This window comes from Carettochelys insculpta, chromosome 1 (assembly GCF_033958435.1).
Source record: "Carettochelys insculpta isolate YL-2023 chromosome 1, ASM3395843v1, whole genome shotgun sequence".
In the NCBI taxonomy this organism is placed as follows: domain Eukaryota; kingdom Metazoa; phylum Chordata; order Testudines; family Carettochelyidae; genus Carettochelys; species Carettochelys insculpta.
In genome coordinates, this window is record NC_134137.1 from 25,549,173 (window position 1) to 25,574,798 (window position 25,626).

The 25,626-nt window shown below is 42.0% G+C and overlaps 1 protein-coding gene across 5 annotated transcripts in view; it reads right to left on the reverse strand.

Annotated features, from left to right (window-relative positions):
- Positions 1 to 25,626, reverse strand: part of DLG2 (discs large MAGUK scaffold protein 2) — a 1,656,639-nt gene that overhangs the window by 1,320,742 nt on the left and 310,271 nt on the right. For 4 of the 5 annotated variants that reach the window (XM_074983573.1, XM_074983537.1, XM_074983544.1 and 1 more), the window contains one exon: positions 23,968 to 24,042. The exons of the other annotated variant lie outside the window; for it this stretch is intronic. In XM_074983573.1, the coding sequence (XP_074839674.1) occupies positions 23,968 to 24,042 (75 nt within the window). The remainder of the gene's footprint in view (positions 1 to 23,967; positions 24,043 to 25,626) is intronic. 5 annotated transcript variants of the gene reach the window in all.

A 25,626-nucleotide genomic window follows, 5' to 3' on the forward strand; every position in this document is an offset into this window, starting at 1 on the left:
TTCTGCTTAACTAACCTCCTCATTTTTGTGTAATTCCCCTTTTTGAAATTAAATACCAGAGCGCTGGACTGTTGCGGTGTTCTTCCCAACACAGAAATATTAAATGTTATTATATTATGGTCACTATTTCTAAGTGGTCCTGTAATAGTTAACTCTTGGACCAGATCCTGTGTTCCACTCAGTACTAAATCAAGAATTGCCTCTCCCCTTGTGGGTTCCTGTACCAGCTGCTCCAAGAAGCAGTCATTTAAGGCATCAAGAAATTTTCTCTCTGAATCCCTTCCTGAGGTGACATGTACCCAGTCAATATGGGGATAATTGAAATCCCCCATTATTAGTAAGTTTTTTATATTGATAGCCTCTCTAATCTCCCTTAGCATTTCAGCATCACTATCACTGTCCTGGTCAGGTGGTCGATAATATGTCCCTAGTGCTATATCCCATCAGAGGAAGGAATTGCTATCCATAGTGATTCTATGGAACATTTTGATTCATTTAGGATTTTTATTTCATTTGATTCTATATTATCTTTCACATACAGTACCACTCCGCCACCCGCTCGACCCATTCTGTCCTTCCAATATATTTTATATCCCGGTATGATAGTGTCCCACTGATTGTCCTTATTCCACCAGGTTTCCGTGATGCCTATTATGTCAATCTTCTCCTTTGATATAAGGTACTCTAATTCACCCATCTTATTAGACAGACTTCTAGCATTTGTGTAAAAGCACTTTAAAAAACTACCACTATTCATATGCCTGCCCTTCCCTGACGTATTGGATTCTTTTACGTGTGATTTTTTTCTCATCTGATCTGGCCCATACTCTATCATCTCCCTTCTTCTCTTTCTGACTGAATTCTAGAGAATCTCTATCAATGGAGTCTCGCCTAAGAGAAGTCTCCGTCCAATCCACGTGCTTCTCTGCACCAATTGGCTTTCCCCCATCTCTTAGTTTAAACACTGCTCTATGCCTTTTTAATGTTTAATGCCAGCAGCCTGGATCCACCTTGGTTTAGGTGGAACCCATCCTTGCTGTACTCCTGGAGTACAAACACTCACCAAGCAAGAGTACCCTGCAAGCACTCAGAGCAGCCAGAAAAACAGTACAGCAGATGGCCAGGCGCTGTGCCAACAACTACTGGCTCGAGCTATGCAGCAGCATCCAGACCAGTGCTGGCTTTGGTAATCTCAGGGGAATGTACAAGGGCATCAAGAAGGCATTAGGACCCACCCAGAACAAGATGGCACCTCTGAAATCCAAATCTGGTGAAGTCATCACTGACAAAGCCAAACAGATGGAGCGCTGGGTCAAGCACTACTCCAAGCTGTACTCACGCAAGAACATTGTGGCTGATACAGCCCTCGATGCCGTCAAGCTCCTACCAGTAATGGACGAACTGGACCAGGAACCAACTGTGGATGAACTGAAGAAAGTCATTCACAGCATTGTAGTAGGAAACGCCCCAGGCCAGGATGGTATACCACCAGAGGTAATCAAGTGTGCCATGGACACCCTCCTGGAACCCCTACATGAGCTACTGTGCCTGTGCTGGAGAGAGGGAGAGGTTCCACAGGATGTGCACGACGCTAACATTGTAACCTTGTATAAGACCAAAGGAGACAGAAGCGACTGCAACAATTACCGTAGTAAACATCACTGGTAAACTGTTTGCTCGCGTCATCCTTAGCAGACTTCAGAAGATTGCTGAGAGGGTGTATCCCGAATCACATTGCGGATTCCGCGCAGAGAGATCTATCGTTGACATGGTCTTCTCTCTGAAGCAGCTGCAGGAGAAATGCAGGGAGCAGAGGAAGCCACTCTATATTGCCTTCATCAACCTGACCAAGGCCTTCGACTTGGTCAGCAGAGATGGACTGTTCAAACTGCTCCACAAGATAGGCTGTCCGCCACGGTTACTCAAGATGATCCAGTCTTTCCACGAAGACATGACAGGAACCATCCAATATGACAGCACATTATCGGATGTTTTCAGCATCAGGAGTGGTGTCAAACAAGGATGAATCCTTGCTCCGACATTGTTTGGGATCGTCTTCGCGCTCCTCCTGAAGCACACCTTTGGATCTTCAACAGAGGGCATCTTTTTGCACATAAGATCTGATGGGAAACTGTTTAATCTTGCAAGGCTGAAAGTTAAATCCAACGTGTGGGAAGTCCTCATCAGAGATTTGCTGTTCGCAGATGACACTGCTGTCGTGTCACACACAGAAGACCAGCTTCAGAAGCTGCTGGATTGGTTCTCCAAAGTATGCAAGGACTTCGAGCTTTCCATCAGCCTAAAGAAGACGAATGTACTTGCTCAGGATGTTACTGAACCTCCATCAATCAGCATTGACATCTATTCGTTAGAGGTCATCCACGAGTTCGTTTACCTCGGGTCCACCATCACTGACACCCTGTCATTGGAGTCTGAGCTAAATAGGAGGATCGGAAAAGCAGCCACAACTCTGTCCAGACTCAGCGAGAGAGTGTGGAATAACATCAAATTGTACACCTACACCAAAATGCAAGTCTACAGAGCTTGCATCCTCAGCACCCTCCTTTACGGCAGCGAGTCTTGGACCCTGTACTCCCACCAGGAAAAGAGGCTGAACGTCTTCCACTTGTGCTGCCTCAGGCGCATCATTGGAATATCGTGGAAGCACAGAGTGTCTAACACTGCCGTCGTTGAGCAAGCTGGAACCCCAACCATGCACACCCTCCTCAGGCAGCAGAGGCTCCACTGGCTTGGCCACGTCCACAGGATGAATGATGGAAGGATCCCAAAAGACATCCTGTATGGAGAGCTAGCCTCTGGCAAAAGACCTCCCGGACGCCCCCAGTTGCGCTACAAAGATGTTTGCAAGAGGGACCTCAGGGAGGTAGACATTGAGCCAGACAGTTGGGAGGAGCTGGCAGACGACCGCAGCAGATGGAGGCAGGAACTACACAAGGGCCTTCAGAAGGGTGAGATGAGGATCAGACAGCTAGCAGAGGAGAAGCGAGCCCACAGAAAGCACAGAAAGGACCTGCCAGACACCCACTACACATGCAACAGATGCAGCAAGGACTGTCACTCTCATGTGGACCTTCACAGTCACAGTCGACGCTGCAAATGATGATCCCAAATGGAACTACGAAGGGTGCGATCCATAGTCTACGTAGACTGAAGGATGCTACTTGACTTGATCCTTCCTGTACAGGCTCCCCCAACCCCAAAAGTGTCCCCAGTTCCTAATAAATCTAAACCCTTCTTCCTTACACCATCGTCTGATCCACACATTGAGACTCTGAAGTTCTGCCTGCCTACCTGGCCCTGCGTGTGGAACTGGAAGCATTTCTGAGAATGCCACCGTAGAGGTCCTGGATTTCAGTCTCCTTCCTAGCAACCTAAAGTTGGCCTCCAGGACATCTCTCCTACCTTTCCCTATGTCATTGGTACCTACATGTACCACGACCACCGGCTCCTCCCCACTACTGCACATATGTCTGTCTAGCTGCCTTGAAAGATCCGCAACCTTCGCACCAGGCAGGCAAGTCACCATACGGTTCTCCTGGTCATCACAAACCCAACTATCTATATTTCTAATGATTGAATCACCCACTACTAAACCTGCCTCTTCCTAACAACTGGCATTCTCTCCCCCAGAGAGGTATCCTCGGCGCGAGAGGATACCATAGCACCCTCTGGAAGGAGGGTCCCAACTATGGGATGGTTTCCCTCTGCCCTCATTGACTTCTCTCCTTCCCTGAGCCTTTCATCCTCCTTAACAGCATTGGGGCTGTCAGATTGGAGGTGGGACAGCCCTACTATGTCCCGGAATGCCTCATCAACATAGCTGTCTGCCTCCCTTAGCTCCTCCAGTGCAGCCACCCTGGTCTCCAAAGCCCGCACTCAGTCTCTGAGGGCCAGGAGCTCCTTGCATCGAGTGCACACATAAGCCACCTGCCCACAGGGTAGGTAATCATACATATTACACTCAACGCAATAAACAGGATAGCCCCCACTCTGCTGCTGGTCTTCTGCCTCCACTTCCTCCTCTGATTTAATTTAATTCTATATGGGGTTCTTAAGTAAAAGTTTCAGATTGGGATGTTATAAAAGATGTAAGGACATTAGAAGTAACTAGCTCCCTCTAAGCTCCCTCCCAAAACTCCCACCTCTTAGCAGTTGGCCTGTTTGCAAGAGCCCCGGTCGCAAGCGCCCTGGTCACTTGCCAGCAGGGTTTAAAAGGCTCTGGCCTTCCTGATAGCCCCTCCCTCTGGCTACAGTTCAGCCAATCAGCACAGAGGTTTAGATTTCAAACCTATTCAAGACTCACAGCTTCCAACTGCCAGCCTGAGCACACGGCCTTTCAAACAGACAGCCCAATGCCTCCTGCATGCTAAAAGTCCAGAAGTAAAGCAGGGCTAAGGCAAGTTTTCTACCTGTCCTTTCTCCTCACTGCTCCTGGAAACAGCTGGAAAATCCCTGCAGCACCTGATGGAGTGAGGGAATGCAGGCTCCACATTCTGCCTCCAGGCTCCACAGTTCCCAGGGGCTGAGACATGCTGGTCATTTTCATGAGCAGCCCAAGATAAGCTCTGCACAGCCAAAGGCTTCACCCCCCTTCCCCAAAACCCTGCTCTAGCCCAGAGCCCACACCCCACAATGAAACTCTCTCCCACAGCCTGCACCCAAACACTTTCTCAAAATCCATGCCCCAAAACCTCCCCGCACTCCAATATCCTCCCAGAGCCTGAACCCTACATAGCCTGGTGAAAATGAGCAAACGTGCAGGAAAGTGAGCCATGGAGGAAGGAGGGAGAGAGTGAATGTGGGCAGGGCCTCAGAAAAAGGGCAGAAGAGGCCTCGGTGAACCATACGGGCAAGTGCGGAGAAGGGGAGGACTTGGGGGTCCCTGAAAAAATTAAATCAAAATAGGGGTCCTTAGGCAACTAAAGTTTGAGATGTGCTTAGTTAGTCTATCCCTGGGGGATGTTTTTTTCAATCTGTACTTAAATTTTGCAGTGATGGATATTCCATTACTTCCCTAGACAATTTATTCCAGTGGCTATAACCACCCTGAAAGTCAGGATGTTTTTCCTGATGTCCAACCTAAACCTCCCTTGTTGCAATTAAAGGCCATTGCTTCTTGTCTTACCCTCAGAGGTTAAGACATTTTTTTAATTTCTCCTTGTAACAATCTTTTATTCATCTAGCTGGAATTACCAGTTGGATCTCTTGTTCGTTAATCATGAAATCAAAACATTGCCTGATATTGAATCTGGCCCCACATTTGTAAATTTAGTATTGTTATGTGAAAACAGAGACTTGCAATTTTTAGAAGTGGCAGATATTGTTAGGGATATGGGAGAGCACAAGGATTTGGAAATTCTGGGGAGAGGAAAATCTAAACGGCCTTTGTCAGAGGTTCAGGTGAGTGATTGGCATATAATCTATCTGTTGACCAGTCTGTCCAATATACCCTATTCAGAAAGGAATAGGGAAAAGAAAATTGTTCACTTTATCAAACCGCATTTACTCACGACTACCACCAACATGCAAAGAGAGGGCTGGCGGTTTGACCACAGACCTGGAAACCAAAGATGCCTGATTTATAATCCAACTTCAGGATGATTCCTTCCTGTGCCCTGGGCAAGACATTCAGCTTCTATGTCTTACTAGGCCTCCTTTGTAAAACATGGGGACAATACTAACATTAACCTGTTGTTGTGATGAAGAAGCAGTTAGTGTTTGTGAAGTGTTTTGAGGATGAAACGCACAAACTGTTACTGCTCTGCTTGTGAGCCTGCTTTGCCCCTCTTCTCTGTGAGGTGAAGAACAGTGGTGTCAGCAGATGAAAGAGAAATTTGCAAGGCCTAGAAGAGAGAAAAAGCTCCTTTTCCAGAATCCAACTAGACTGTGTAGGAAACTCAAATGAATATGGTTACCCACATCTGATGTATAATTTATTTTTAAAAAGGCTCTTTTCCAGGAATCTTTTCAGGGAGTTGCAATAAAGTAGCTGGGGAGAGCTCTCTCTCTCTCTTCTTATTCCATTAGTAAAAGCACTTCTGGCTTCTCATTCCCTACTTAGTAGCCGCTGGTAAGTATAGTCTAGTCTTCAGTTCTTTTACAACTCTATTTTGTTTTCTCTGGCACAAAGTAGTGCTCTGTGGTCCCTCAAGAGGAGTGGCTCCCGTAATAAGTCATGGAAGACTGGGACAGAATGTTTACTGGCTTGCTTTTTAAGAGTCACGGTACATTAAGTGGCTAATCTAAAGTTTTGAGAACTTCAATTAGTTTACTTTCATAAGGATGTGTGGAGCTCCTGTGCCAACAGCAGACAAACCAGGGCTAGGCAAGAAAGAGATTCACAGTGACATAGGAGCTAGCTGGTCTCAGAAGTAAGTATTTATACAATATAGCTATAAATCAGGCTCTGTGGGTTTTGCTGCTGGCTCTGCCACTGTCTCACTGCAAATACTTGAAGAAGTCACTTACACTCCAAGCCTCAATTTATATATTCTTCATGCAGGGGTAGTGAGGTTTGGACATGCAACATCTGTTGTGTTTTGAACTCTCTGCATGAAAAGTGCACTATAGGTACAAAGAAAAAAGTTGCTATAATTCCTGGAAAGTTTTATAAAAGATTTCTGGTTTTGGTGAAGTGTCTTTCTACAGCACAGCTTTTGCTGTGGTTACATAAGTCCTTTTTTTTCTCTTGGAAGACATAAGGGACTTGTGCACAAGTGTTTACTATAAAAGCACATCCCGGGATACTGTCTTGCATTTGCAGGCTTAGCATCAATTAAGAGAGAGAAAAGAAAAGTGTGTCTAGTTCCAAACATGCTTGTGATTTGAGTACGTGGCCTGTGTTTTTTGTAGTATGTCTTCCTTGTTAAAATATAGGACGTAATAACCAGATGTAGGAGGTAATGCACATACAGTCAACGCAACACCAAAGCCCTTCTCCTTATAGCACACACTAGTACAGTCGCACCATAAAGACAAAACTCAGAACCTGTTGGGATTTAGTTTTCTGTGAGAAGACATAAGCGATTGTCTATTTCCATAAAGCAATTTTTAGGTACTTCTGCAATGAGATTTTTCCTATCTGGACTTGCAACAAGACCTCTAAAGCATCAATTTAAATATATATAATGCAGTTTGGATTGCATACATCCATGTCAGACCCAAGCCACAACAGTTTCTCTCTATTTGACACTGGTTGGTTGTTAAATCTGAGCAATCATAATGCCAGAAAGATGTAGACACACTAGTGAGTATACCAAAGGTGTACCACAAGCAATTAAAGTGTTTCTGGGATTAACCTCTGTAAAGAAAAGTCACAAGAATTAAATATTTATTACTCCTAAGGAAATTCTGTGCCATAGAATCATAGAATCTGCAGGCTAGAAAGGACCTTAGGAGGTCATCTAATTCAGCCTCCTGCCTAAAGCAGGCAGTCCGCTGCGGTGCAGTAGAAAAATGCCCTTCTCCCCTTTCCTCCCCTAGATTCCTTTTGCTTCCTTGAAGAAAATGGAAGTTGCATCACACCAATGCTCACTCACCCCTCCATGGCAGCTCAGGTAGGTATTTTTGGCCAGCAGAGAAGAGAGGTAAATGTCTGGGAGAGACGGGTGCCTGGGGATGCTCTGGCTGCTCTTGGATGTTAATCCCACTTGGGTGGGGGAAGGAGGGGAGGATGAAGATAGCATTCTCTCTCTATCCTCCCTCCACTTCGGAGCCACTAAAATAATCAGCAATTAAAATCTCATGGTGGACTTTAAAGAGCTATAATTTGGTTATAGATTTGGGTAATCAGATTATGAGAATGAAGTTTACACCTACCAGTCATTGTGTCAGGCTCTCTGAAGTTGTGAAGACAACAATTACTTTGACTGCAATTATTACCTCTTTTTTGGAAGATTACCTTCACAAGCATGGAAGAGGAACATCATAAGTGTGGCTAGTGCTGATGCTGGAGAGGTGCCTTATGTTGTCCCCAAAAAATCAGACCACATTTGCCTAAGTTATAAACTATGGGAAATCACTATTTATACTGCAGCTCCAGTTAGACTGCCCTGCACATGTGCTCAGGTCTACTGAACATAATACAACAATTCTGGATAACTAGTTTTAAATGACTCAGAGATATCGACAGAATGTATGCTGATAGGGATCCTACTTTGTCCACCAAAATATACATTGGTCTAAGTACTGACAGCATGGGGCTGGAAGCCAAGAGACTGTGGGTATGTCTACACTACAATAAAAAATCCACAGCACCAAATCTCAGAGTCAAAGTGAATTCACTCAGGTTCATGGGGCTCAGGATGCAAGGTTAAACACTGCATCTTAGACATTCCTACTCAGGCTTGAGGTCAGAGACTTATCCCATTCACCAGTTTTCAGGATCCAGGCTCCACCCTAAGCCAAAGTGAATCTTCTGGTCTGGGCCATTGCACTTATCCAAGGGCAAAACATTGAGCCAGTGTTAAAAGTTATGCCTCCTGGGATAAATTGACTGCCCACGGGAATCAAGAAGCAAGTCTGCCTTCAAGATAAGTCATTGCTCAGTTGGCTCAATGCAGCTTTTTCTTCCTCTTTTCCCCAAATTGGCCAATGTTCATAAGGCTAAACCTGAAAACATTACTTGACAAAAGTACAATTGGTTTCAATTTGTATTTAGTGTATAGCCATTCTGGCCAAGATATACCAGCAACTTGGTCCAGCATGACAAATTCTGTCACTAGAGAAAATAATTATTTCTTCACTTCTGATCTGTACCTTTTTTGTTCCAGGCAAATGCCTGCAACAAGACAATTAAAACATTTCTCAATGATTTCCACAATGCACCTGCCATGTAAATACAGATTTTATGGGCTATAACTGCACTCTTTTATTTATCATTTATCCATTCAGAAGTATTGTACTTGTCAAGTCATCACATTTACATGGTGATTTAATTGCCTTATTGTCACATGGCATCTAGGGGTTCATTATGAGAAGCACATGGCACACTGTTGATAATATTGGAAATTCCATTATCTGGTTTATTGGGCTTGGCAATAAAATGCAGCTAAGATTTTTTTTTCTTTTGGTTCATGAGCTCACTTCCCATCACTACTGCTATAAAAACCTACCCAAAATTCACAGTGAAGGTTCCTGTAAAGACATTTTTTTTTTGCTCTGAATCTTAGTCTGCTGGACTTGCCACTTCTTCGATCTATTCGGTCCCTGTGTTGTTTGCAAGTTCAAATGGACAACATTGGTCATACTGCCTGTGTCCAGTGTCAATTTCTGTATTGTTCCATGTGGCAGAGTGGCCAACAGATTTGCCAGACTCTGAGCAAGGTGAGAGAGCCAGGTGTGGGTGCCCAGATGAGGTGAGGCTTTGGATGGACGGGGCAAGACTGGGAGATAGCCTCTCCCATCCAGCCCTTCAGCACTGCTCATGGTCCTGGCAGCAATTTCAAGGAACTAGGGCTCTGTCCACTACCATTGTTTTTGAAGTAGCTGTGGTGTCCAGGAGCCCTGGGTCCTTTCAAATCACTGGATCCTGTGCTAGCTGCCCTCTTTGCCCACCCTCAGTCAGTGTGTAGGCCCTCCTACGTTATGTAACCAATTCCAAATGCCTATTACTTAAATTATGGAACGAATTTATAACAAAGGCTGACATTTGTCAGTTTTTCAATCCCTCACCTCCAAAGCTATCCAGAAAAGAAGATGAAATATCTGGGACATGCATTAAGAATGAAGCCAGAGCATCTGCCATGGCAGGTGTGCCATTCGGCAGATGAAAGAACACACAAAAGGTGATAACTTAAAGAATCTCTGCACTGTAGACCCCAATTCTAGGTCATTAATAAAGATATTAAATAAGGCCGGACACCTGGTAGCCCTGGAAACACCACAAAACATCTCCCTACCATTGGATGCATGCTCATTAACCATAATATCCATAATATCAACCAGTTATAAATCCATGTAACAGGACTCAGCTGTAAGCCAATTTGAATTATCATTGTTATTAACACTTCATGTGATACCTTATCAAATGGTTTCCTAAAACTAGGTGGAAGTTGGTAGCCCTTTTACCCTTTGAAAGTCTGCCCCTAAAAATATAAGATGCAGTCAGTAATTTTGTAATTCTGTCAAGAAGAGCAATCAAGTTTGTCTTGCATGATTTGTTCTTTATGAAAAACATGCTGCTTGTTGCTTATCTATTACCCTCTGGATTTCTCGTAATTTCTTTTTCAATATTTGTGCAATTATTGTACTAGGCATAGAAGTCAAATTTATAAAGAGTTGCCCACAATCACTTGTAAATCATTTCCCTGAGCAAATCCGTCAAGTTGAAAGATGATCGTGGTATGTGAGACATTTACACTATTTTTGCCAAAGGGCATGACCTTACATCTATCTGAGTTAAATTCTATTTGCTATCATGCTGCCCAAGCGGTTAAATCCATCTAGATCATTTCACTCTTGTAATGTTTTTTTTACTAAGCAAAACAACCTAATCTTACCAGAAACCTTAACTAGCTTTTTTTCATTTTTAGCAATGACTTAATATACAAAAAGACTACTTATAATAACAAAACTTTGAGTTTCTTGCTATTATTTCCATTTACATCTGTTCAGGTGCACTAGAAACTGAGGCACTAAACAACTAGCATGATCAGGCTGTAAGTGCTCTATGAAATGCAAAAAACACATTACTCAAGGAGATGCCTGAAACCCTGAAAAGAACCAAATACTTCAACCCTAACCAAGATCCTGTTATGCTGAAAAATGTTATTGGTTGCCACCAGAAATGTCTAGAATTTACAGACAATCACAGACTTCACTAAAGCCAGTAGGTATGCCACACACTCTTTCAGGCTCACCAGAAAAAGTAGTCAAGCCCCATTATACAGTTAAAACTCCTGAAAGCTGTGGAGCTTTCTCTCAAAGCATTAGGCCACACCACAGGCCTGAGCTAACCTATGTGGACTGAGAGGTTCCAAAAGGTAAAGTAGTCTGGTGCCCAGTTTTCGACTGTAAAGTCTGGTGAAAAAGGGGACCTGTAAGGATACCTGAAGTCTGGTCATTGTGGGTGGGGTAGGCATGGGCTCATCAACTTGCAAGAGCCCATGCTCAGTTACGGCACCTCTCATGTGCATCTCACGGGCAGGCAGGCTCTGCTTCAGGCTGCATCTCCAGTGAAGAGGGAGCCCAGATCAGGTCAGGGAGGGAGATGGAAAGAATCCAGAGACTAAGAAAAGGGAGAGGGAAGAGCAGAAAACAATGGAGGACAGAAGGAGAGAAGCAAGTGGAGTCAGAGACAGAGCAGGGGCAGGCTCTTGTGCAAAGAGGCAGAGCAGATGGCAGGGTCAGTGGGAAGAGGCAGAACAGTGGACAGAGGCTCAAGGGACAAGACGAAGCAGGGGGTCCAGTTGTCAATTAGAAAGTTGGTAATCTTAACACAGGGAGTAGCATGTGGCTATAGGTTGTGTACATTGGATGCACTAAGCCAGGAAAAGAAGTGAGAATGTGATCCTTTGAGAAAGCAGAGGGACGTAGCACAGAATTATCAGGCACAGGACTCAAGAGAATGACTCAGTTGTGGATTTCCAAACAAGGAAGCTGCCTGCTGATTGATTTATTTTACCGTGTGCAGTTAAACAGAGTTGTACATATTTTTAAATCTATAAGATAACACCTGGGATTTACTGACTCAACAACAATTTCTCATCTTCACAGGAGCAACCATGCAGGCTCCTGAATATTGGCTAACTACTTAAGCCATAGTCAAATTTACAAACATGCACACACACACACTACATCAAAACCAAACGTCTGCAGAAGCATCAGACATACCTCCACTTTTAGCTACTTTTAATTATTCTTTATGCTGAGAAGCAAGTGCTCACCTTGACACAATTCAGTAAGGATTTAGGCCTACCCCATTTTTAAAAAATCCAAATCCACTAAGTTCTCCACTCACACCTTTATCTGATGTTTTATTAAATTATGTAAAGAAAACTTTTCCTATTTAGTAAGACACAATTTTACCTCAGTGAAGGTACGCTGGTTTGATGTTGTCAGGTAGACACATAGCTAAATATTAAGATGATCTAGCTAGGATTACATTCTGAATCATTTTCATTGGGCTCAGGGTGAGGTTCATTGGTCTAACTCCTAAGATGTTTCTCAACTCAATTTTAAATGAATCTACTGCATTAGTGACTTTCCCATCCCCCTATTCATAAGGTAAATTGCACATTCTCATCAATATTGCTGCTGTTTCACACTTGCTAAATGCAGAATAGACTTAAGAACACTCAGACACATTCCCATCTCAGAGACTTGCAATTAGAGACAGCATTCCGTGGTATCTCTGTCCACTTGCCAAACAGCTGTAGGTGGTTGTTAGTAGGTGACCTTCTGAGATGCTGTGACAGCTTCTTAGCTTCTGTTCAGAAAGCAAGAGGATGCGTTTGACCTTCCACAGGTGCAACTATTTTCTCCCCCAGTTGAAGAACAAACAGAAAATACAATGAAATATGGAAAACCCAAGTACAGGAACCAAAAGAAGAAAGTAGAAAATAAACAGGTGAAAGAACTGCTGATTATCAGTGAAATTAAATACTACATTCACAGGGCTTTAAAGCTACATTGTTTTCAGGCTTGCCAACATGGTGCCACAAAGGGAGCAGTTGCTCCAGAGCCCAGCAATTCAAAATGGCCTGGGGCTCCCAGACACAGCTGCTGCTACTGCTTCAGTGTCAGCAGCCAGAGCCCCAGGCACTGCTCCCCAGGCCGCACTGAGAACTGCCTGAGGGAGACCAACCTCAGCCCTAATCCTTCTGGGGGCACAGAGCTGGCCCCTTCCCACCTTGCCCAGGAGCTTAGAGAGTCCCTTGGCTCCACAGTTATTTTAAAACAATGGTGTTTTAAACATTGTGAAAATAGGTAGAAGTTTATTACTGAAAACATTCCTTTCATATAACTATTTTAAATATTAATACAATGTTTTGGCAAACCAAATGTACACTCAGAACCATATCTCACCACAAACAACAAGGAACTCCCAAGCCGGCTTTACTAAGGTACCATGTGTCACTATCCTATTATCAGCTTCCAGAGGAAGAAATGGAGACCCTGGAATTATGATGACTTGCCCAAGGGCACTCAGCAAACCAGTGGCAGAGTGGTAAATAAGACCAAGAGCCAAGTCCCAACCTGATGTGTCAAATCAAGGTGGATTCTGTAAGGCTATGACTACATAAACAATAAAAAGTTATAAACATTTCTTAATTCAGAAATTCTGTCAAGGACACATGAACCAGAATGCAATCCAGATCACTGTCTCCCAAACCTGTGTTGGTTTCACAGAGTTATCAAGAACAAACAAAAATAACACACTAAAAGCTTTTTCAAGTCAGCAAAATAAACAGAGAGGACTCTGAATATATGCAGGTGTCAGCCTGGGTTAAATACCTTTAAAGACCTGGACCTAAGCACCTTCTAGGGTCAGCTTATATGTTTGTCAAATGCACAAATAACAGAATAACACTGAAAGAGCAAGGGAGAACCACTACATCAAAATAAAAAGATCTATTCAGACATTTTTCAGTTTAACATGTCCTAAGTTTTAATAGAGACGGTGTTCCAGAAAGACAACTGCAATTTGAATTTCAAAAAAGATACAAGAAAAAAGTAAACACACACACACACACACACACACACACAGGTTGCACAGTTCTTGCCAGCACCTTGGGACCTGACCAGTGCTGGGCAAGAGAATTTGCTGAATCACAGGAGGTCAATACTGTCTACTTCCACTGCATAGAACACTGAGAGCCAAGACTGGTGGCTGTAAACAAACTTTACAGGACCATAGGAAACTTGACCACACTCATGATAAGTGGTCATCTGGCTAACTAAAATCATACTGGATTATGGATGTTGCCAGACAAAAAAGTTCTGGATTAGAGAGGTTCAGACTATGTACTGTGTAATGATTAAAAACCACTCAAATCTCATTTTTTAGGACTCTCTAACAGCACGATTCATGTTCTTATCCTAGGAAGAAGAATTTATATATGATTATCTTATACTTTGGAAGTATAAGCTCATACACTACAGTGGAAAACTGATAAGCATACACATGAAGTATAAGCTTACATTACTACTGCAGAGAACTGATAAAAGGAAGTGTTACCAAGACATTTTTCTACATACTTTATTCTTTTATCACTTTCCCACTATTTTTAAATAGTAAGTTTGAAATCTAGGACCACATTCACACACTGAAGCTCAAGCTAGCTCAACATGTAAAAGGCTATAGAACATGTGTGGTCCTTTGTGAGACAAACTCATTGAAGACCAGGAGCAAAGTGTTTTCTGAACTTGCTTCCCTGTCCTCTCCTGCCATCCCTACCCCTCTCAATTATTCTTTTCCCTTCTCCTAAGATTGTGAACATCATTTGTGCTTGTTATACAGGTCCCACATTCCTGTTTTCATAGGGAAACAGATGTGCAGGAAAGTCTGTTAAGAAATTCAAAACAATAAAACTGATCAAGTAAATTAATTAAAGACTATTTTAAATTTTTAAGCTTTTTTCAATTAAAAAGTCCATCATCTTTATAAACTGTAATTCCAATTAAAACTATGTAAAATAGCCTGGGATCAGGCAGACTCATTCTGAGTGCAGCTACACTAGGAACTAACTTCAAAGTTAACTATGAAGTTAGGCACTACTTCAAAGTAGCTAGCAGAGAGTCTGCACACAATTTTTCCCTTATTTCAAAGTTAACTTTGAAGTACAGAGCCCAACTTCTAAGTCCTTACTCCATTCCCAGGAATGGAGTCGTGCCCTATTTTGAAGTTTAACTTCGAAGTAGGATGTGTGTAGATGCTCAACTTTCAAGTTATTTTTGTAGTGTAAATACAGCCTCTGTGTTTTTAATCAGCAATTTTTATAAATTTATATTATCCAGAAACTAAACAGATGAAAGGAATAGCTACAGTATAATTCCGCATCACTACCTCCGAAAGAAAAAGAGTGAAAACCCAGCATCATTGAAGATAAAAAGAAAAATTTCCATTGACTTGAATGGAGATTGGATTTAACCCCAAGAGTTTGCAGAATTTAGTCAACAAGCTGCTAATGAGAATATAAAGACATGGGAGATTTTAGTTAATTGCTTCTTATTAAAACTCTGCAAGTAACTATTTGTATGGAAGTGGTGGATCTGATACTGTCCTTTGATACCAGTGTACATCCAGATTAACATCCTGGTAACAGACAGCAGAATTTGGCCCTTCGCCCTTCCTTGAGTTTACTGAAGATACGCTATAACACATAAATCCTTTTAAAATTAAGTCTATGTAATTTACCTTGCTAGAGGAAGAAAAAAAAAGTCCTAATTTGCACTTTCATTGTTCCCAATTACCCAAAACCAAATAAAACAGTTATAAGTACTCTACAGGGGAAAATAATTTACATTAGGCTTTGAAAACATTTGTTATATTCACTTACTAAGAAATTTCCATTCACCACCCACTTATACTTGAATGCACATCGCAAACCCAGTCCTGCAAGGTGAAGGTGGGTATTCAAATATGTCACGGAAGACAGTCAGCACCTTGCAAACAGAATGCATGTACCAATAAGTTATTCACTGCCTTTTAGCTAGCTATTAATAATGGCTATGGCACTGTAAATATAAAGGAATTGTATGGTATGTCCTGAATGCATAACAGGGCTTGAAATCTAAATATATGAATTACAACAATATATAAAATATGGACTATTATGACCACATAACTTCTTCCTGGGCATTAAGGAAAAGTTGGCTGGTAGGACATAACACAGTTATGGGCAAGTCTCTATACAAGTATATGTCTTTGCAAGCCCTGTGGAAATCAGTGTCAGCTGTACGTACTTATCCCAGATTAGGATCTGGCCCTGAGATTTTGTCACTGGCAGATAATCACTTGTATAAGAATACTTTATCTGTGATTCTTTATATTATTAGTTGATATTAATAATGAACATTAGAAAGGAAGCATGCTCTTCAGACTAAGACAGTGGTGTAGAACTCACTAGAGCTAAGTTCTCTTCTCAAATTGACTATGTGTTTCCCTTTTAACCCAGGCCAATTAACTCTTCCTCAGCTGTGAAAGGGGGACAAGGCTACTTTTTGTCTTGTCTATTCAGAGGTGAGCACAGAAATTTTTTGTTATGTTTGCACAGGGCTTAGCACAATGAATCTCTGATCTCAGTTGCAGCCTCCATGTATGACTGAAGTTCCATGGTTAATTTTTCCAATAGTATTACAGCTGGGATTCAACTACTTTATTACATATGAAGAATACATGGTATCCCTGCTCCCAAATGACACCATTAGCTCTACTGACTCTGACGACTAAGTAATTGGCCTGAAGAAAATAATGGGAAAATAACCTCTTTAAAATCAGTGTAATCTGAACCAGGATTATAAACACTAATATGCACAAATAATAACTGTATGTTATTGCCTGGTGTCATTACAGAAAGCAGGGTTAGTTAGCTTGTTTGGATTAACCGTACATTTCCATATGTTGGAAATGTTAGAATCTCTACATTTAACCTTAATTTGGAATATCCTAGGTTTATAATGCTTGTTTGGGGGATAATTCTACACCACTGTGATGCTTAACCCTTAAACTAGGGGGAGAAGTAGATACGTTGGAGGGTAGAGAGGGACTCCAGAGTGACCTGGATAAATTGGAGGACAGGGCCAAAAGAAAGCTTATGTGGTTCAACAAGGAGAAGTGTAGAGTCCTGCACCTGGGGCGGAAGAATCCCAAACATTGTTACAGGCTAGGGACCGACTGGCTCAGCAGCAGTATGAGGGAAAGGGACCTAGGGGTTATGGTGGATGAAAGGCTGGATATGTGTAAACAGTGTGCCCTTGTAGCCAAGGAGGCTAACGGCATACTAGGGTGCATTAGGAGGAGCATTTCAAGCAGATCTAGAGAAGTAGTTATTCCCCTCTATTCGGCACTAGTGAAGCCACATCTTGAATATTGTGTACAGTTTTGGGCCCCCCATCATAAAAAGGATGTAGATTTGCTGGAGCAGGTTCAGCGGAGGGCAAAAAAATTATTAAGGGGCTGGAGCATAAGATCTATGAGGATAGGCTGAAGGATTTGGGATTGTTTAGTTTACAGAAGAGAAGACTTAGAGGTAATCTAATAGCAGCCTTCAGCTTCCTGAAGGGGAGCTCTAAAGAGGAAGGTGAGAAACTGTTCTCAATAGTGTCAGATGGCAGAACAAGGAGTAATGGTCTGAAGTTGAAGAGGGAGAGGTGTCGGTTAGATATTAGGAAAAACTACTTCACCAGAAGGGTGGTGAAGCCTTGGAATGCGTTGCCTAGAAAGGTGGTGGATTCTCCATCCCTTGAGGTTTTAAGTCCCAGCTGGACAAGGTCCTGGCTGTGATGACTTAGTGGGGGGTTGATCCTGCTTGAAGCAGGGGGCTGGACTAGGTGACCTTCTGAGGTCCCTCCCAGCCCTATGATTCGGTGATTCTGTGAAATTACTGGTAAGTTCTCAACCTGAAGTCCAGTTCAACAAAGTTTTATCCAGAAATAATAAATAAGAATTATAAAATTTCAATTTTATATGGTTATTTTTTAGTATTGAAAAGAATCACACAACTGTGGATAGAGGATAAATGGTTATACTTTAAAAAGGCAGGAATCCAACAAGTCTCAAATAGTCATAACAATCCTATGCAGTTGTAACAATATTTATTGTTATAAGCTGCGTTTAAAAAACTACCTTTGGATAAAGACTTGAATATCAAGTTTCAGCCTAGAGCGAATTTCAACAGCTAAGTTATGAATTCTTGTTCTTAATGAAAGTGCTGAGACAACCTTAAGTACAACAGTGAGACTGGTACTGCTGTAGTAATAGTGATGCTTTTGATAATGTAAATGTAGTTCTAAAGACAGAAATTCTTCTCGATCCCTCTCTCATGAGCACTTAAACTTTTTTTCCCCCCGTTTGAATATCTCAAGTGAAATATTTTCTGGGAAAATACTAATGTTAAATAAATATATAGACGCTACTGAGCAAGTGGCCCTCCTTCCTCTCAGTGGGTTGCAACATTGTCATAAGCAAGGATAGTCTCCTGGGATAGTATAGTTTTGCTAACTGTGCTTACATACCCAGAATTTTCCAGGTGTGCCAACTGACCACAGCAGCATTTTGATTGGACACAGAAGGAGCGTACAGTCTCACAGCAAAAAAAAAAAAAAAAAAAGTACTTAGGTGGAAACTGGTGGACTCTGACAACACTGCCTGCACAGCTACCAACATTTTTCATGAGCCACACACACAGGCCCTATGGGCCACATATTGCCCACCACTGATATAGACCAAACTGTAGATAATGTAACATATATTTTACTAACACCTGAATTATGGTCTTTGCTTAAAGGTCTCCAAGATTGCTTTGTAATCTTAGTGTTCTATTCTTGCTCCCATTTGGCAATATCAGTTGTAATGAGAGAAGGATCTTAATCTTAAATATGTCTGTCATTAATTTAAAAAAAATGATAAGCCATTTTCTAGAAAGCTGTGGAAAACATTCCATACTATGATTTTTTCCCATGGGACACCCTAGGATTTGGAAGGAGAAGGGAGAGAGTAATCACTGATTACATTAGAATGATGGTCTTTCCTGCCGGAGCAATAAAATATGCATATAATTAATTTAGTAAGGGCAAAGACAGCTTTGGAGCTCATGAGGAGCTGCAGGAATTTAGTTACACAGCAAAAAATAAACAACATTAAATTAAAGCAACCTACAAAAATGAATCTGAACTCAATTTTTTTTTAAATCACCATTAACATTATCCCAGAGAAGAAACATAGAAGGCAGGGAGGGAAGAATCAAATATTAGCCACAAGGAACATTCCCTGCCACCTGGATTGCCTGTGGAATCTATTCATCAATGGGGTTTTATTCACAGAAAAAGGCTTTAAATTCAGAAAGAGAGAGAGAGAGACCCTGCAGAACCCACTTCATGGTGTGCTGAACTATTTATTTTATAGTGTGTGTCTGCACAAGAGAGAAAGAGATACACTTATTGATCAAAAAAAGAAACCTCAGGAGAGGACAGCTACCTCTAAACAGGGCCATTTATTTTTTAATGTTAAAACAGAAAGATTAATTTCAGAAAAAACTGTTCTAGGACTTACAGCTTCAGATCAACCCAGAATATGTACATTTCAGCTCCATCAAAACACATGCTATTTTGAAAATAACTGTTCACAGAACATAAAAATATGTGAGACGTTATCTCTAAGGCCACATCTACACCATGCGTCGACACTAGAAGCATCTGTCTACAGAAGTTACTGTAGGAAGAGATGTTCCAACAAAGCTCATCAACAGATCGCATCTACACATAAAAGGAGATCGATCTTTTGACACACTCTGTTGACAAAAGGGCCCCCCAAAGCACCTCCACAGCTTTTTTGTCAACAGTTTCTGTTGACAAAACGCATTATGTAGGTAGATGCTCTGCAAGTGTTGTCAACAAAACCCCAGTCAACAAAACCCCAGTCTATAAAGCTCTGTAGTGTAGATGATAAACTAGTGTACACTTCATTCAAACCACTTCCAGTAAAGTAAATCTGAAAACAAATATCTGGATTAGTTCCCAGCCAGAAATGTTTGTCTTTGCCAACACAGAGACTCTTTATCCAATGCACAGGAATATCCAGGAAAATGGGTGTTTGTCTGGATTTGCCACTTTGTTACAAATTATCCCTCTACACTAGCACAGTACGTCGAAGTAGCCTATTTTGACGTAAGGATATCGAAATAGGCTACTTTGAAGAGTATCGTCTACACATCCTCCAGGGCTGGTGCCATCGACGTTCAACGTCGAAGTAGCAATGGAGAATGTTGAAAGGACCTCCCCCAGAAGGAAGTGCAGAGCATCCACACACACAAGCGCTCCCCGTCAAAATAAGGGGCCAGCAAAGCCCCAAGCCGCTCCCTTAAATGACCCCTCCCAGACACACTCAGCCTGCACAGCACGAGATCCACAGAGCCAACAACCGGTTGCAGACCCCATGCATGCAGCGTGGACCTCCAGCTGCAGCAGCAGCAGCAGCAGCCAGAAGCCCTGGGCTAAGGGCTGATGCATGCGGCGACCATAGAGCCCTGCAGGGGCTGGACGGAGCGTCTCTCAACCCCTCAGCTGATGGCCACCATGGAGGACCCCGTTATTTTGATGTAGCAGGATGCGGATCGTCTACACACGCCCTACTTCAACGTTGAATGTCAAAGTAGGGTGCTATTCCCATCTTCAGATAGGAATAGCGATTTCGACATCTCGCCGCCTAATGTCGATTTCAACATCGAAATAGCTCACGGCACGTGTAGACGCGATGCATACTATTTCGACATTGTGCCAGCTACTTCGAAGTAGCCAGCTAGTGTAGATGCACTCCTACAGATGAACTGAAGAGAGAGACATGTGAAGCCCCAGTGTTCTAAGGGTTTTACCTATCCCAATTAAATAGAATAATATTCAGAGTCCTTGTAGAGCTCTCAGACTATGTCCACACAGCAGTGTTATTTTGAAATAGTTCATTTTGAAATAATTCATTCTAGGTTATTTCAAAATAACACAGCTACACACAAGAATGCATTTCAAACTAGCACCCAGCTATTACAAAGTAACATGTCCGGACACATGGAGCCTATTTTGAAATAGTAGCAGTGGATGCCCTTATGGCTTATTTCTGAATAGCGATATTCTGTGTCTTAGCAGCACCTATATTAAAATACCTATTTTGAAAGAAGCATTATTCTTCCTGCAGTGAGGTTTCCCAAATTTGAAATAATGTGCTGGCAACTTTGAATTTATTTCAAAATAGCATGTGTGTAGTATAGATGCTGACAAAGTTATTTCAAAATGATGGTTATTTTGAAATAACTTTGCTGTGTAGATATAGCCTCAGAGTGTTTCACAAAGGTGAGTGAGCATGATTCTCCCTGGCTGCGGCCACACAACCCCTCCCTTTCAAAAGGGGCATGTTAACGGGGCAGTTTGGAAGATGCTAATGAGGCATTGACATGAATATGCAGTGCCTCATTAGCATAATAGCAGCCGCATGCGATTCGAAAGGGCCACTTTCGGAACACGCGACGCCCATGTAGCCGGGGACCTTTCAAAAGGACTCCCCGACTTCAAAAGCCCCTTCTTCCTATTTGAAAGGGAGGGGTAGTGTGGCCACAGCCCTCATGTTACACACATGGGGAAACAGGGGTAAAGCGGTTGAGGGCAGGTTTTCGCAGATGCTGAAAATCCCTAGCTTCCACTGAATTCAAAAAAGGTGAGAGTACCTCTGATGCAGGTCTACAGCTCTACCACAATCCCGTAGGTTTTAGTAGTGCCTGTGGCAGCTGCTGTTCCTCCTATGCAAAGTCTTCTGATCCATTAGATTCCCCTTCTTTCAAAATCCTGAACAATAAATCAACCCTTCTTCTCCCCCATCCAGTGTCATAGCACAGACTGAGTAAAATGCCTCACAGAATGCAAGGGCATGCACCAGTGCCACTGCTTTTGGTGCCCACATGGCCACGCCCCCACACATCTTGCTACTTCAGAATGGCAGGAGTCACAGAAAGGGGATTTTTGTTATGAGCACAAAAGGTCAAGGGACACTGTGGACTGCCTGAGAGGAAAAAGCATAGGGGCTCTCCTACAGCTTCACAATGGGGAAGGCAAACTCAAGAGGAGCTGTTGACATTTCAGGGAGGGAAGGAGAGAGAGGGAGAGAGCCCCAAATAATTTTTACTGCACAAGGTGCCCAACAGTACATGATACTTTGTGATCTTTATATTCGAATATAGCTAGAAAATGAGTCCAGTGACGATAAGGTTGACTTTACTGCTCTACAGGGAACTCCTTTTAGTGTATTTTACAGTCAAACACTGCAAGCCCTTTGAAAGAAATGATAAAGCGAGAGTTCAGCCATAGCCACCTTTTGGTAATTCCCATAATTAAGATTATCGGCTTTAAAAAGAGTCTATTAAGGACATTGTGAAGTCACAGAAAATCAGTGTTCACTTCCACCCTTGTCTCTGCAGATGATGAGTTGCCAAACACAATGAAAAGTCTAAAATCCAAGAATAAGCAAATTCAAAAAGGACGTGTAATTGTGTGAAGCAAGGAAGGCAATCAATTACATACCAATAATGCTGCCAGATCAACTGTAAGATACAATATATTGGGAAACATCTCACAGATGACACTATGTTTTTCATAAAAACTGCCGGGAAAGACAAAGACAAAACAGAATACATGCCATTCTGACTAATGTAGCTAACACAAATAAGGAAGACACATCCTCTTCACCCCCACTTCTCTATTCCTTCATTGTTTTTAATTCTTCTTCCCTATGGTTTGCTCAGCTGAGACCCAACAACACAACGTCTACTTGAGGAATAGCTTGCAATACATCATGTTCAGCAATGCTAAGGCTTATTCTCCTTTGCTGATCTGTCCCTTCCAGGTCTACACAGTAGTTAACGGAGTTTGTTGAACCACTTGCACTTTTGTATTATTTTCGCTAAAGCGTGTTTAGTTCTAAATGATGACGTTTCAAAAACACTGTTCTTTAGCAAGTGCTATGTGGTAATGAGCACCCCTCAAAGTTGTGGACAGAAAACACCGGCCAATTAATATGTTAAGCTTGCCCTGTTTTTATATTTCTAAACTGTTTACATTTGATTCCCAATATTTAATTTAGTTTAATTAATACAGATAAATGAAAAACTTAAACAGCAGGAGAGCCTAACATTCATAAGACATACCTGACAAATCAGATATATGGATGAAGAAGTAACTGTACCAGCTCTGCCACTTAGCTTCTTCATGCTTCAGCTTTCTGTCTCTAAAATGGGCATAATAGCACTTCCCTATTTTACACAGGTGGTGAGAAAATAAATGCATTAAAGAGGAGCTTAGATATTCTGGTGATTGGTGGCCGCATAAGTACCTTCGATACATTGTCAGCTCTGGGAGAATACTTTTCTCCAGAGAGGGGCTACAGTGTTACAATGACTCCTATATCTCTTCTCCTGGGCTGCAGAAAGTAAAAAACTCTTTTCCCATGACCAGCATAAGCACCAAGCCTGTGGAAGGCCTGCTGGCTAATGTATCATTTTCTGCTAGACCATGAGTGAAGCATGCTAATTAATTATCCTTTAGCTTTGCCTGTAGACCAGGCAGAGTAATGCAGTGCCTGTCAGCACACCAAGAATGACCACACAGTGCAAACACCTGTGGCAGCACTAAAATGAATAACGCGTCCTGACACAGTGCCTAGGTATCACCCCCAGAGCATTTGAAAAAGGAATGCAAGTTGCAGCCAAACACTAGCATATAGTAAATTAAAGTCCAGCCAGTTCTGTACATCAAAAGAAACACAGGTTGAACTCTCTAATCCGGCACTCTGACATCCAGCAACATCCATAATCCAGCATGATTTCAGTTAGCCAGATGACCACTTATCATGGGTGTGGCCAAGTTTCCCATGATCCTGTAAAGTTTGTTTACAGCCACCAGTCCTGGCTCTCAGTGTTCTGTTATTTAGCTAAGATTTACCCCAAATGTCTTCTAAGAGCCCAGAAAGCAGTGGAAGTGTTGGACCTCCCATAGCTTGGCAAATTCTCTTGTTTGGCACAGGTCAGGTCCAGAGAGTGCCTGACTCGACCGGTTCAACCTGTATAAATAATCCCTAGCAGACCAGTGTTTCAGCAGTCTAATTTCCAAAGCTGTTCATTCTGATCTTACAAATGTATTTCTTTTTTTCTACAGTTCTCAGAATCTCGTTGCACATTGGCACTGCTCCAAGCACAGAGACTTACCCTTCAGTCTCTCAAATCTTTGTATCATAAGTATCAAACTTACGGTAGAGTGTTGAATGGGTATCCAGGCAGGTGCTTCAACTGAGCATTTGTGGGAAGGGCATCTGCCATGGCTCTGCTGCAAATAAGTGAAAATGGCATTATACACAATACAATACCTGCTGCAACCCTTATGCACAAGGAGCTCCATTAACAATGGAGCATCAATCTGCATATTCCAGCATTTGCTAAATCACAGAAAACCCCTCAGAGTGATATGTCAGGGCCATACATGGGAAAACAGACATGTAGTTGCCATTATTTAAAAAACACTGACATTCTACCCATTAGTTTTCTATGTATTTCACAGTTTTGAGGGGAGATAGATGCTTCATCCACTCTGAACCCCACACAATGGCCACCTAGCACCCCTCAGTACTGAAACCCTTCAAAGAACAAGGACACATGCATTAGGCGGTAGTTAGTGTTCAACTTTTAACTCCTTTCTTCACAATAGGCTGCACGTCTCCCCATGTAAATCCATATTCTTTTTACCAGTGGTAATTCCAGCATGAACCAACATCACCACCTAACTTTCCAGTGGAAGTGTCTCTATACCACTTTCTCTAAGGGCTTGTTGTGTGGGTCTGCAGAAAACAAACTGTCTGGAGGGCAATGCTATGAAAAAAGAACAAAGGAACTCTATCACAGAGTCCCTATGATGTGCCATTCCCACAACTCCCTAAAGTCCCACAGCAGGGACAAAAGAATTAGGAGTGACTTTAAAATGGTTTCCCACGCAGCAATCCAATCTATCACCAGGACTTTGGACAGCAATCCCTGTAATTTTTCTTGCATTTGTTGTGATTCAGTTACACTTTACCTACGGTTCCACACCCTAGCAAGCGAATTAAAACTAATCACACAGTAGCTTGGGTCAGAGCCCTGGAAGAAAATTTCAGAAAAATTTTGGGATCTCTCACCTCTAGTCTTTCCTTTTCATACAGGAATCCAGCTATTACTTATCTGTTTAAATCAGAGGGCCCATGTAATTATGTGAGTTACGGAAACACAGAGATACAGATACAATGCATAATAAAATTTCCTTTCATTTACAGCTAAAAGCCAGGCATACTGCAAGCAGTTAAACATAATTTTTTCACACTGAGAATGCAGGAGAACAGAATCTCGGTTGGCATTAAGTGAGTTAGACTTCATGTGGTTTTCAGCTTTGAGCCTGATGTGAGCACATTAACTAATTGTGGTATATTAGGAACTGTATTCTGTTCTGTACCTACAAATAATAAAAGTGTTAGAATAATAACTACATGTCAAGCAAAGAAGTACAAATCCCCGTTTCTTATAAGTATTCCTCAAATCTCAAACCTGTTGAATATTGGTTTCTATATTTTCACATATACCTTGAAGGCATATAAAAAAAGAGTTACAGATTGCCAGAAAGGCTATTTGTCATTTTAAAAAAGCTCTGAAAAATATGCTTTTGTGGAAGCTGAAAAGTCACCAGTATGACAGCAGTAATAGCTTATGGCTGTGTTTTTAACTACCGAAAGTAGAAGTATGAATGTAATAGCACATTATGTAACCTAGTAAAAAAGCATAAAGCCGCAAATAGACTTTTCTGTATCTGATTGATTAGAAATATTGTCAAAGGTTTTTGTTGTTTCTTGTTTTTGTTTTTTTTTTTTGGCAAGGGGAATCCTTT